General features: G+C 31.3%; 1 protein-coding gene across 2 annotated transcripts in view; it reads left to right on the forward strand.

Moving 5' to 3' along the window:
- The window catches only part of gammaCOP (coat protein (coatomer) gamma), a 79,913-nt gene that overhangs the window by 25,001 nt on the left and 40,097 nt on the right, over positions 1-14,815 (forward strand). For both annotated transcript variants that reach the window (XM_075382472.1, XM_075382473.1), the window contains exons 6-8: positions 1,823-2,068; positions 2,218-2,421; positions 8,945-9,104. In XM_075382472.1, the coding sequence (XP_075238587.1) occupies positions 1,823-2,068; positions 2,218-2,421; positions 8,945-9,104 (610 nt within the window). The remainder of the gene's footprint in view (positions 1-1,822; positions 2,069-2,217; positions 2,422-8,944; positions 9,105-14,815) is intronic.

Here is a 14,815-nt window from a genome sequence, read left to right on the forward strand (position 1 = left end):
TTTTCAAAAAATGGTTTTCACCATAATTTTTTTCACAAAATTTAATTTTTGTAATTTTATAACTATGTAGATCAGCACCTAATTGTGCGTCCTAGTATTTCTCAGTTTTGAAATATGAAGCTGTTTCCATACTTAAATATTGTTCTGTATATGTAGTAATTTGATATAAATGCAGATTTTATTTTGAAATATTTTAACAATTGAAATTAAATTGTGACTAATTGTAATAACCGATATCTTGTGTCATGTCAGAGAGTTAGCACCTACCTTCCTTTGAGAGGGGTTTGTGCCAGGTGTAACCGGTTATATTTTTTCATGTTATTGGTTGCTTGAAACTTTATTAAATTATTATTATTAAATTCTAATCCATAATACATCCTGTTCTGGTGATCTGGGATATAGTAAGCTGCGTAAAGTAGGTAGACATGGGTTATGATTTTGAGCTATGATTCTAACTTTCTGTTATGATTCAACACAACGTGAGTGTTTGATAAATGTGTACAATGTCAAGAGATTGTGCTTATAGGATATTGTTGAGGTCATTTTTATTACCTACCTCCTTGATAGGAGCATACACCAAATTTTAGTCATGTTGTTGGAAAATTCATGTTGTTGGAAATTGTTAGAGTCGATCAAGTATTGTGATTTATGAAAAATGATTGAAAAATATTTTTGTACGATGATAAAACATTACTTAAAAAACCAACAAGAAAGTAAAGCTAAGCCAGATAAACATTGTAGTGAGACTGCTCCATCAATCAGAATAGTTTAAAAAGTCATTCAGTTATTTTCAAAGTGTTCATATGAGTAGAAACAACGTTGAACATTCAGGATGGCCTTTTGAGATTACAGTTGCAGAAAATAATGAAAAAGCCCACAATATGGTGCTGAAGGATAGAAGATTGAAAATATGTGATATTGGGCACCTCAAATGAAAGGGTGCGTAATATTTTACACAACTATTTACATATTTGAAAACCATCCATCAGATGGGTGCTGTGTTTGCTCACAGTCAATCAAAAGCACGAATGAATAAATAGTTCTGAGCAAGTTTTGGATTGTTTTGTTATAATCGAGAGGAAGTTTTGTGCCATTTCATTACAGCTGATGAAACTTTTATGTATCACTACCTACCTGAAACTAGGAACACTGAAACAATGGGGTGCAGTCAGGGAACTTGCTCCAAAGAAGGTGAAAACTGTCCTGTCAACAGAAAAAGTGGTTGCCAAGACAATATTTTTCATCTCTTCTAGATTATCTAAATGAGGAAATAAAGAAAAACAGCCATATTTGACAAAAAAGAGGTTAATTTTTATCAAAAATGATTCACCAGTTCGCTCTTCTTTGATTGTCACAGCAAAATTAATCGAATTACACCATGAAATTCTTCAGCATCCCTCCACTTACCTTCAAATATTATGTTTTTAAATATGAAGAAAGACTAGCTGGAAAGAGTTTACATGAAATGAATTATTGTCAACATCTTTCTATTCTGAGACCCCAAAAATTCTCATATTTGTTTTTGCATGGACTTATCAAACATCCCTTGCATTAAAAAACTTTTTCTGTTTAGTAACAAGGTGCATGACAAGGTATACTATACTAGTCCAAATGAGTTGTATGCAGGTCATTCTACTGTTAGAAATTGATACTGTTTTGAATGTTTTGATAAGATAGATCGATGTGTTATAAAGCAATAAAACTGATATCCAGTGAGACTTTAAAACAACTGGATAAGATTAAAGGAGTGCACAATAAACAGAATTTTAATTTTTTTTGAAATATTTCTATTGAATTCTTATTTTATTTTTTAATGTTGCAGATCAGGATTGTGTGCAAGTTGTTAGAAGAAGAAGGTGGAGAATGGGCGGACTCGCCTCTGTTTGAATTTGTTGAGTCTTGTTTAAGGCACAAATCTGAAACTGTTGTGTATGAAGCTGCACATGCTATTGTTAACATGAAGAATACAACACAGCGTGAGCTTGCTCCAGCTGTTAGTGTTCTACAATTGTTTTGCAGTTCGCCGAAACCAACATTACGTTTTGCTGCTGTTAGGACGCTTAATAAGGTACTGTTATTGCAATGCATATTCTTAAAGAAGGCATCAAAATATTCTTTAACTGTATCATTGTGATACATATTTTTATTGGTTTATTTTATAATGTATATACCATGTTATTGACATATTTTTAATACAAAAAATATTTGTTATGACAGGTGGCAATGTCTCATCCTACAGCTGTTACAGCGTGCAATCTCGACCTTGAGAATTTGATTACTGATACTAACAGATCGATTGCTACTCTTGCTATCACTACTCTCTTAAAAACTGGTGCAGAATCTTCAGTTGATAGATTAATGAAGCAGATTGCCTCATTTGTGTGTGAGATCAGTGATGAATTCAAAATAGTTGTTGTACAGGTATGTGCTGTTTAATTTTTTTTGTTGTTAAAAAAAATGAATCCTACGTTAAAATTTCTCTGAATGAAATAAAACACTTTTTTCATATTATTTTTCTGTGTACTTATATAATTTTTATTGACTATTGAAGGGAGGCTAATATATTTTATAATATACTATTTATTTGTTTAGCATTGATATTTTGTTGTTTGTGATTTGAATATATTGGGATTAATAAATACATTTTTTATTCTGATCTTATTTGCTCCTTTATAAAAAAGATAAAAATTGTAAAAAAGGATTAAAGGAAATGGTTTAGTGTTTGCCTGGATGGATCAAGGGAAAAACCATGGTTAAATCGACAAGAGTAAAATGATAAAATACACAGTTAACTTTAAAATAAAGGGGTGGCTTAAATCTAATGCACACTGGAACGTAACAAGAGAACAAATTTTGCACAAAGCTGACTGGGCCTCCCGTCTAGTAGTTTCATTCTTCTACTAACATTCAAAAACTTGTTGATCCATGTCCTCTCATTTTCTACCGGTTGCTATTTTTATAGAATTGTGTATGCTTGCACATCAACACATCTAAAACAAAATGCAGTGATTGAATTTTTAACAGTAGAAAAAGTGAATGCTAGTGATATTCATCATTGTGTAAAAGTTGTTCAAGGTGATTAAACTGTTGTTCAGCATACTGTGAGTAGGTGGGTAATAACATTTTGTGGTAAAGCGAATAATGAAGATGAACCTCACAGTGGTCAACTGGTTTCTGTGACTGATGAGAAGCACCAAAAGGAGGTGGAAACACCGGCTTTGATGCTTACAAGTCCATTTTTTTTAGGAGACCTATGCATCATGTCTGACTATCCATCGAGCTGATCATTCTGCAACACAATAATGCTCGGTTGCACCGAGGCTCTTGTGAAGTTGAAATTTGAATCTATTACGTACCTTCTATACTTGCTAGATTTGATGCTCTGTATTTTTCACTTCTTTTGGCAATTAATTAGGGATATTAATAGTATTCATTTCACCTTGGGTCATGAATTGAAGGATGCAGTGAGGTTGTGGATCAAAGAAAGACCACCTCAATTCTTTGTTGATGGAATTAGAAAATTGATTCACTATTAGGAGAGATGTGTAACTGTAATTGGTGAGTAAGTAGAAAATAAATTAAGTTTCTATTGCTAATAAAATATGCTTTTGTGCTATATTTGTTTCATTTGACTATTTCTTTTCGTTGCGAGTTATTTTTTCCAGCACTCATAATAGATTGTATTAAATTCACATTAACTACGTAGAATAAAAACACATGAAATAATGTTAGAGGTTGTATATATACAATATATATATATATATACATATGTAATTTAATAATGTTAAACACATGAAGAAATTAGTACAAAATATGTCACAATTAAGAAGAATTATTTGAATATATATTTATGTATATGTTGAATGAGATGCAGAAAGTTTAGGATATTTTATGAAATTATTTATTATTTTTAAAGAATTCATCTACTCATATTACTGTATATTATTATGATTTTGAAATGATTTAAATGCATATAAATTTGCAATACAGTTAATATTTTTTTGTATTATTAAATTAATGGTAAAATATTAACAAATTTTCATTATTAATAAATTAGATATTAAGAGTTAGTTAAATATTATTAAGGTATTGTTTCTAGTTGTTTCATTGTATTTTATCTTAAAAGATTCCACTTATGTTGGTGAAGTGGGAAAATTTAAAACAGCCGTAATTAAGTAAGATTTTATTTTAACATGAATATTTCTAGACTTTTCTGTTAAGTTAGACATACCATTTTATTTTTTAAAATAAAGCTTAACATGTTTACACCATTACAATCTACACAACCTTGTGGCTACTTGTAGTCTCACCCTTGTAGTTTTAATTAAAAATTTCCTATTATTTGCCATAATATGGTTGGTGAAAAACATATAACTTTTAAAATTTTTAATTTTAGTTTCACTATGTTTGTGATCACTTGACATACATCTTGCTCTTGAGCAAACTTCTAATAAAAAAGTTGTATGTGGGCAAATCAGGAGATCTAGCCAGCCAAAAAATGTACCCATCTTTGGATGTATTTGGTTGGGAAACTGTTCTAAAAAACAGTAATGGATACATCAGCAGTAATACTTGTTGCACTGTCTTGTTGGAACCATGCAATTTGTGGAAATTGAAATAATTTTTGCCTTAAAATTATTTTGACTGTGCTTGTGTAACACGCCAAAGTAATGGTTTTAGCATTTCCTTGATCATATTGATAAAAGAATGATCCAATAATGCCAGATGGTGAACATGCACACTGCAGTGTAACTTTTGGACTAGGCAAAGGTTTCTCATTAGCTGAAGTGGGTTTTCAACGTTCCATTATATAGACTATTCTGCTTATTTATGTAGCCATTCTGGTGAAAATGAATTTCATCTGACATAAACATATGGTGGATTAAGTTTTCATCACCATTCAAATGCTACAACATTTCTTGATAAAAGTTCATATGAGGAACCAAATCAGTATGTTGTCATTATTGAACTATTTGGATTTTATAGGGGTGAAAACCTGAGTCCTTATATAAAATTTGACAGATCCGTGATCACCGATATCAGTGCTAATGATGTTTAATTGCAGAACTCTGTGGACTGCATATTATGGCAGCTTTGATCTTCTATTAATGTTTTCTGGGATTCTAACACGTTTTGCTGCTCTTTTATGTTTTAAATTTAATGTAGAAATAAATTCCTCAAACTGCTTAATCCATAAGTTAATTGCGTGAACATACGGTATCTGCCCGTGATCAGAATATTGAACAGATAGCGAAAGTAACCATACTACACAGTTTTCGCAGAAACACTATTTATATAAAATGATTTAACACAGAAAGCATGGTGTGCACCTAATCACTGTTCCATGTTTATTAAATGGCATTAGATGATCACAATATATCACGATCAATGCTCTCACCCAAATGTCAGATGAATAACCAATTTTTTAAATTTTCCCATTTCATTGATATTCCCTGTATTTTCACCTAAGTTTAGCTTATAAAGAGAAGAGTTATGCATTCCAACTCTGGAATACTAATTGGAATAATATTTTATCTTCCCTTAGGAATGTTTTTTATTGTCAGTCATATTCAGATGGTTTACCATTAAAATTTAATTATTAAATAATCATTTCTATTATTCCATTTAAATTCAGCATTGTCATTTAAGAATATGTATAATTCATTCTTTACATCATCATTTCTAAGTCATTCCAATTTACCATATACCTTGATTATTCTTAATAATTTCTCTTACATATTTTTAATTGAACTCATTTTGATCCATGTTTTGACACTTTTTTTGACCCGTGCTTAGCCTTCTGAGGCAAATTTATACTTTGTCTTATAACATTTGGTTTGATGGATTTTGATTTGAGGCATGGCTGATTTTACATCAGTCTCAGGATATATATATAGAAGAGGATATCTTGTTTTAATGTTTTTTAATTATCTTTATTACAGAGAGGGATTTGTTTAAATCGGTCTTAACGTTACTGCTGGTGAATAAGTAATGTAAGTCTTTAAAATGAATGTAAACCATCTGATGAACGATTATGATTATATGTAAACCTTCTGGTCTGGCCATTGGTTAAATATACTTGAAATACAGATCCCTCAATCTCTTCCTATTGCTTTCAGTAGCTCTAGCAATTCCTCTTTTTTCTTCTGAAACTATTACTTCTTCAGTTGCTATCTTTTGATTCTCTCATTGTCTGCATTGCATTTTTCATTTTAGATAATTTCCTTTTTTTTATTCTTTTCTCCAACTCTTACTATCACTTTTGACCGTTCTATTTATTTAATCATCCTGCAAGTGATTCCTCCTTTTCCAAAACCCCTTACCTTTGCCTACTCTTGTATTCCCATTTTACTCAGAAATTTCACTCTGGTCAGCCTTGATTTGGGCTTTCTTCCTCATTATTTATTTCTGTATGCATGCATGAAAGAAAAAGCTCTCTACTGAGTAAATAGAATACCTGCTGAATGCAGATACCTCTACAATAGTATACTTGTAGTAACCTTACTTCTATTAGACAGTTCTGCTTCAGAGCAAATACCCTAAATTTATGAAGAGTGTTTTGAGCTGGCAGGCTTTCTTATTTATTGCTTTCCTATTCTTGTCTATTTTACTATACTTATCAGCTATCTAAAACTTCTTGACTTATTTGTCAGTTCATTTGATACTGATAGCCATTACTACCTGGATCACTTTTCTGTATGCTTACTTTTATCTTACATTACTGCATCGTTTCTTGCCACATATTAACTTTTATATTTCCTCACACCACCTGAACTGTCTATAAACATTGTTGCCTTCTTTTTCCTTCTCTGACCTTTGCTAACTTTGGTAACATATTTTGTCTACTGCATTAATAAATACAAAGGTGAGAGCACACTTCTTGGTTTCAAACCATTTCTCTATTCTATCTTTAGATATTTCTTCTTTAGTCTTTACACAGCTCATATTCCACTTATTTACCTTATCATTCATCTACTTGTGAGCGGTCTGATAAATTATGCAGATTTTTTGTTTTGAATTTAGTCTGATAAGTAACCCTTTTTTTAAGATTATTAATTCCTTTTGAGTTAAGATTAGTTTTAAAAAAATACTTACAATTATGCCCTAAGTATCTCAGTTTAAAAGGCTTATCATGCACCTTTTTACACTTTTTTCCTATAGATAAGAGCTGTTTTAATAGACTTTGAATAATGATTTAGCAAAATAGTGCCAGAATCTGACAGCAGAGACATTCTGAAATTTAAATTTGTTTTTTTTTGTTCCTATGAGTAAGTGGCCTCTCGCTGATTTTATTAACTCTTGGTTTATTTACATTTCCGTTTTTTTGAATAAGACTCAGTTTTATTATATAACTTTCTTAGGAGTCTGATAAAGAAATCTGAGAAATTTTTACAAAGCTAATTAATAAGAAGCTTAGAAGACTTATTTAAATTTGTTTTTTTTATTACCTTAGAAGTTCATTGTTCTAAGAAAGTAGTAGACAGTTTTGTGCTAATTTTATGGACTTATCAAATTGCGTCTCTTTACTTGTCATTTTTTAAGGTAGTCTGTTCTCTCATTACTCTTAACTGCTTAGTGTTCACATAATCTAGGATTCTGCTCTGTTGGAAAGTAAAAGCTTTCAGTCATTCTTTAACTGGTGAGAGATAATATTTGATCTGAGAACCCTAAGTACTGCTGATCGGAAATTATGATGCGTTTGTCAACATTTTTTCATTCTAGGGCTTTAAGATCTTGTGAACATTTTTGTGAATTAATTTTAAATAAGATTGAAAATTACTAAAACAAAATTTTACTTAAATTGTTTTTTAAATTACAAAATTTTCAATGTTGTATATTAGAAAATCCAAAGGTTTCAAAGGCTTTACGAGCGATCTTTGATAGAGAAAAAGTAGTTATTTGGAGTGCTGTCCAATCCCAGGTAATTTTTGGACTATATTTCTCTGAAAATGAGTACAGATGTGCAACACTTGTTATTGCAGCTTGATGCATAATACAGTTGAAAGATTTTTTAATTAATCATTTAAAATGACTAGATGGATGATCTTGGTTTCAGTAAGCTGCTGGAACAGCACACACTACTTGTGTCTTTTGCAGCAATTGTTTGGGAGTTATGTCTTTTCTAGAAATGGTGTCATTCCGTGGCCAGCATAATTTCAATTTAAGTTTGTGTAAGACTTTGTGAGTCATTTTTCAAGATGCAGTCTTACAACACTAATCATCAGTTTCATTGAAGAAGCTGAAGTGAACATTAGTAAAGAGATCATAAACATTACGGTTGATTAATAGCAGAAATTTCTGAAAAACTTAAGCAAGACGCTTCAAGAATTCATACTTTCAGGTTGTGGACATTTAAAGAATGTAATTTTTAAATTGTAATTGTAATAAAATAGTTTGTAAATTGTATATTTTGTTCTTAAATGTGATGTAAATAAGAAAAATTAAACAAGATTTTAGGTTTTCATTTTCCCCTTCACATTTTCTCATTTCATTGGCCCATTCTGTATAATGACCATGTTTTGTATAAGGAATCTCTTGTCAATATATTTCCAGTTTACAATGCAGTAGCTTCTGTTAAAATTATCCATACCTCTGCTAAAATACATGTTTCTGATGGAACTGAATCTAAATAATGCTTAAATGCTAGTATGAGTGCACTTAAACATGCTGCAGATATAAGAAAATAGTCCAGACTTTAGAAGCTTGAAATTTATCTCTTGTCTGTTTTATAACTTTTATATGGTTTTTTTTGTTGCTGAATAACTGCTCTCAAATATATATATATGTATGAAATTATGGCATAATTATTATCTTGTGTAAACAAAATGGTGGCTTTAAGCTTCAACATTTTCCTAAAACATGTCTACTGACCCAAGTTATCATCTCCTGGCCATGATTTTTAATACTTCATATCTGTTTAGTTACACTTTTTTTCTTTTTTCAGGCTATTAGAGCTTTATGCTTTAAGTTTCCAAGAAAGCATAGTGTACTGATGAACTTCTTATCAACAATGTTGAGGGATGAAGGAGGTCTTGAGTATAAGGCTTCCATTGCTGATACTGTCATAACAATAATTGAAGAAAATCCAGATGCTAAAGAGACAGGTATATTTGTAACTTTTCTGATTTTATAATTTTTTTTTTTTTTTGCTATTATACTGATTGTGATATTAATAAACTTTTGATTTAAGATTTACTGTATTATTCTCTGCACATATTCTAATGATAAGCGAAACTCTTCATCTTGGATCACAAAAATTGGGGAAAAAATGTATTTTTGGGACAATACAGTTGTGAGATTGACTGAAATGACTTAGTGTAATTTATAAATAACTCTTTTATTTTACCTTCATTCATTCATAGTGTTCTATTATTAGGGCATGTCCTGTCATGGCTGCTGCTCTCCACGTTATTCTATCCTTTGCTATCCTTTTTGTTTCAGCATATTTTCCCTTTTCCATAATCCCATCCATCATTTTAAATTTCTTCCTTCCTCCTCCTTTCCTTCCATTCACCAAGCCTTCTTTTGCATCCACTAATAATCACCTTCTCGTACAATGTCCTAGTCAGTTCCTTTTCCTATAATCAATCACATTCAACATTTTCCTGTTCTCTCTGGATTCTCCTTAATACTTCCTCATTTGTTACATAGTCTTGCCTTCTAATGTTTATTTATCATTTTGTACCACACGTATATCTCAAAAGCCAGAATTCGTTTTTTTGTCTGCCTTTCTCATCATCTATGTTTCAGCTCCATTGAGCATTACATTCAAAATAAAACATTTCCTTAATGCTAAGTTAACATTCCACAGTCTTCCTTTCGTTCTAAATGCCCTCTTTCTTCTTAATATTCATGTTTTAATTTCTACTGTGCAAGTCAGGTCATCTGATATAATGCTCTCTAAGTACTGATATTTCTTCACCTGCTTTAAAATGTCGATCTCTAAAGATTTAAAGATTGAATTTAAAATGTCATATCTTATTTTAATCTCAATCCTCTCCTCTTTTCTACCTAATACCATACATTTTGTCTTCTTTTTGTTGACCCTCTACCCTGAGTTTTGCAATCTTCATTTTAGTCATCAAGCATTTCATTTAATTTACTTGGGTTCACTGCCAGTACTGTCATGTCATCAAAACGTATACATTCTAGTCTTCTTCCCCTGATCTTTATTCCTCTTTTCCCATTCAGACAGCATTTAATTATTTCTTCCAGATGTATGCTAAGCAGTGTGAGAAATGCAGCATCCCTCTCCGTCCAATCCCTATTCTTCCCTGTTATTTTGTCTCCTACACCCACTTTTATTCTCTGGTTAAATAGTATAGATCTTTTATTAGGTACCTCTCTTTCCAGTCAACATCCTTTTTTTTTTTCAAAATTAACAGTAATTAATCCCATCTAGCTCTTATCAAATGCCTTTTCTAGGTTGTCAAATACAGCATACACTCTTCGCCTCCTTTCCATATATCTCTCACTTGTTACTCAGCAGCCCTATAGTGTCCCTTGTTTCACACCTTTTCTAAACCCATACTGTTCTTCCTCAATACTGTCTTCTAATTTATTGTATATCTTCATATTTAGAACCCTTAATATTACCATAGCTGCATGTGATATTAGGTTAATTGTTTTATTTTCTTCACATTTCTTCATATTTTTTTTCTATTGGTACCATTATTGTAGCCCGGAATTCTTCTGACCACTTTCCTTCTTCAAGTACTTCATATCGTAGATCTAAAAATAACAATTTTCCTGTCTTTCCTAGTACTTTGAACAGTTCAACTGGTAATTCATCACAACCCTTGGCTTTTACTTTTTTCATCATTTTAATTGCCTCATTTATTTCCTTTTTTAATATATTGTACCCTCTTCGATCTTCATGAACTATATACTCTTCTTCCTTTCCCATATTCTTTCTCTTAAGTTTTCTTTTAACACTTATAAATCCGCAATGTATTCTTCCAAACTCCTTTTTATTTCCTCCTCATTAAGTGTCTCCTTATCCTTTGCTCCTATCTGAAAAATGCTCTTTCCTTATTTTTCTTTAAAAAACTATTTCTGAAGCTTCTTTATACGTTAGCTCATATCTTCCTTCTACATTGATTATGTGAGGAGCCAAATTTTCTGTCACTGTGTATTTTTCCTCAAGCCACTTTTCCATAACTTTCTCAGTTTCCCTTAGTTCATTATTCAACCTTTTATATTTTTTCTACCTTCTTCTGTTTGTACATTTTTCCACTCTCTCCATTTTCTTCTCCGGTTTTTAAATCCTATCTCTTTTGGAGTTTCCTTTAAACTCTTCTTAATTCTCATCCACTTATCATCTGTATTGATTTATCTCCCACTCTCATTTTTTTCAGCATAACCTTTTCCATTTGGAATGGACATGATGCTTGATACATCAATACATTGAACATTTTTAACTTGATCATTTAAGATGATTTATTAATAGGTGATCTTGGTTTCAACAAGATGACAGAACAGTACACACTACTTTTTTTTTGTGGCATTTTTTTACAGCATTTTGTGTTTCTATTGCAAATAACAATTATTTGGGAATCATGTCTTCTCTAGAAATGTTGTCATTCAATGGCCAGTATGAACTCCTCGATTTAAATGTTGGCAAGACTTAGTGGGTTATTTTTCAAGAAGTAGCTTGGACAACACTAAACCTCAGTGATTGAATAAGTTAATAGGAGTATTAGTAAAGTGATCACAGACATTGCAGCTAATTAATAGCAGAAATTTCTGAGAAGTTTAATCAAGAGGCTAAAGCCTCTGAAATTCCTAGCACTGTGAGACGACTGCGCTAAAATAAAAAAAAATTAGATTTAATTTATATTTAATTTGTTTTAAAAAAATAATGTATTTTGATGATCCTATGATTATATCTAAAAAAAAGTTATTTACTTTATTAAGAGAAAAATTACAATTATGAACAAATCCTTTATTTGAATAAAATAAATAGATAACTTATGTTCAAGTCTGATTCTATTATTCTTAAAAATAACATTTATTATAAAACAAAATTTGAAAATTACAATTAATATATATGTATTAACAAAATAACACTGGTTTACAACACTTTTTTAAAATAATTATTTTGCTTTATTCTTATGTATTTTTTGTCGCTCAATCCAAACATGAACTCAAAATTTATTTTAATGGTTTCATTTTTTTTTTTGTAATTGTCACTTGTAAAAATTAAAAATTGTTGAAATTGTCTATTTTCTTTATTATTCTAAACATTTCTTGTGAATCATGGTTTAAATTATTAATGAAATATTAATGTCTGAAGATATTTTTAAATGAAAGATATTCATAAGTTGCTTAGAGTGGAATAATTTGGAAGATTAATATGATGTTACATCATAGAATGTCATTGACGCTAACTGTTGACTCATTCTGTTTAGGAAAAATAAATGTATCTCAGTAACAGTGTAACTTTTAAATCTCAAAGAAGAAATAATCAATTAATCAAGTTAAAAAATCATATGAATTCTAGTTTCGTATAAAGCCTTGGTGCTGTTATATCTGCGTAATTCTTGTATAACTTTACTAAGTAGGAAATTGGAACATCTTTGCTGTTCTTTTGGTATGGAAAGAGCCTAAGGATCACTCTATAGACTGTTACTTGTATTGCAAAAATCAACTTGATCACAAATAAATTCAAGAAATATGCTGCATATTCTAGCCTTCCTTCAGCCATAAGACCTGTTCCGTTGAGGTACCTGTATCGGCTTCACCTTAACATAGAGTTTAGAAGAAAATGATGATGATGATGATGAAATGGGCTATAGTGATATAGAAAGTAATGAAGAAGAAAATGATCCAAATTTCTAAGGTGAGAGCAATGAATCTCATAAAATTACTTAAGCAGAATTTATTGATCTGGTTTGTCAGCTTAATTTGTTTAAAATGCAGACAGAGTTACTGGCTTAAAAGTTAAAAGGCTGGAACCTCCTTGAAAGTGGCACTAAATATATTTTTTTGTGTTAGCAAGAATTTCAGCACCTGTTCGCCTACAAGATAATAGTGTGCTACAGTGTTGCAAATACGTTATTAATTTTACTAAAACTTACCACAATCCTACAGAATGAAGATTGTTTATAGATTCATCTAAAACGAATTTGAAAGCCAGGACCTTCATAATGAAATGAGGAACCATCAATTTCTATTGCTTATGCTGCACAGATAAAGGTTGGCTGTTATGTGAAGACCTATAGGTGAATACCATTTCAGTAGGACAGCAGCTTGGCTAAGTAATAAGCATGGAAAACATGTTCATCAGGATATATAAATGATACACATTGTATTTTTCTTGATGTGACAAGTATGTAAGTAGTTAAGTGGATTTTCCCCAATTGGCTTTTTACACAGTTTCTTCCTAGATGTGATGCTTTTAGAGATAGGTTGGTCAGATTTGGTTTGATTAATTCAGGCTTGTGCCCAGAATGTAGGGCCATTGCTGATGTGCGCCATGTCTTATATGTCTGCCTCAGGTACAAAGCTGAACGTATCAAAGTAGTTAGAAAGCTTATGAGGATCAGTTCTGGTTTTGATCTGAGAGTTAATTGGAAGACCGAAAGGGAATGAATCTTTTTTAGATTCTTAGCCCTGCGGAGGATGGCTGAGGGGCTCTGATGCTGTTATAGATAGAATAGCATCCCATGTGGCTAGGGGCCTGCCTGAGTGCTTATTTTGCCAAGTTAGGTGTTTTGGCTTTGAGCTCTGGTTTGTTAGCTAAGATATTCGCTATTAGGATGAGAGTGGATTTGTGGAGAACTCTGTGATGGAGCTGCAGTGTGGGAGGGTGTAGGCATTGACCTCGCTCTCGAAAGCGGATCGTAGCAGAGAGTAATAGGGTATATTTTCATTAGAAGCTTATTAAATTTGTGAATCTGATTCTTGATTTTTAAGTAAATCAAAAGGACTTAAGTAAATTGGATTGTAGGAAAAAAATGTTGTTGCGGTCAATACTTATTTTGTTGGTATGAAGATAGTTAAAGGAAGAATTTTTGTGTGATACCTTTGGTGATAGAGGAAGGGGCTACAAAAAATTATTTTTATCTGAAATGAAATTTCAGGGAATGCAAGTACTTGCATTATAGTTTTTTTTTTATGGCACAGTTGACGGAATGTGTCAGGAATTGTTGAACTAAAACTGGATAACAATTATCTTTTAAATTATAAATGAATTTTCAGCTTCAAACTTCAGCTTCAGGTTAAACTGATGACTGTGTTGTATTATCAACTTTAGAGGGTCTAAAAGATGACTTCTGGTAAAGCCATCAGGGCTAGGAATATAGGGGGTGGTGTGGCGACCAGGATCGTCACAAGGTGGGTGTCAGGATATATATAAATGATGAGAACATGCTACCGGGAAAAATGGAGCCTGAATCTTGCAGATTATTGCTGGAAATTGAAAATTGATATTCCAGAGGCTTAATATAGGAGAAAACTAAAGAAAGGCAGATATTAAGTGAGATAATACCGTATCATACTGTAGGCTGTAATTCTTTAAAGAAATCAGGATTTCTTTACATACTTTTCCTAAAAATCCCTGCCCTTTCTTCAATTTTGATTGCAGATTTGAAATAGTGTAAAGAAATATTAGATGACACGGCTTGATTGAATGCTGCATGTAACAGAAAAAAAACATTTATTTTATACCATTGTTATTTGAGCCATATTTATATTATGTTGAATGGGAATGGAGAAAATTCTTTTTTCTTTTTTTTTATGTATAAATACTTTCATTTGGATTCCTAGGAAATTATATTTTCAAAAATATATTGTACGATCAGTGAAAAAATCA

Source organism: Lycorma delicatula, chromosome 1 (assembly GCF_047948215.1).
Source record: "Lycorma delicatula isolate Av1 chromosome 1, ASM4794821v1, whole genome shotgun sequence".
NCBI lineage: Eukaryota > Metazoa > Arthropoda > Insecta > Hemiptera > Fulgoridae > Lycorma > Lycorma delicatula.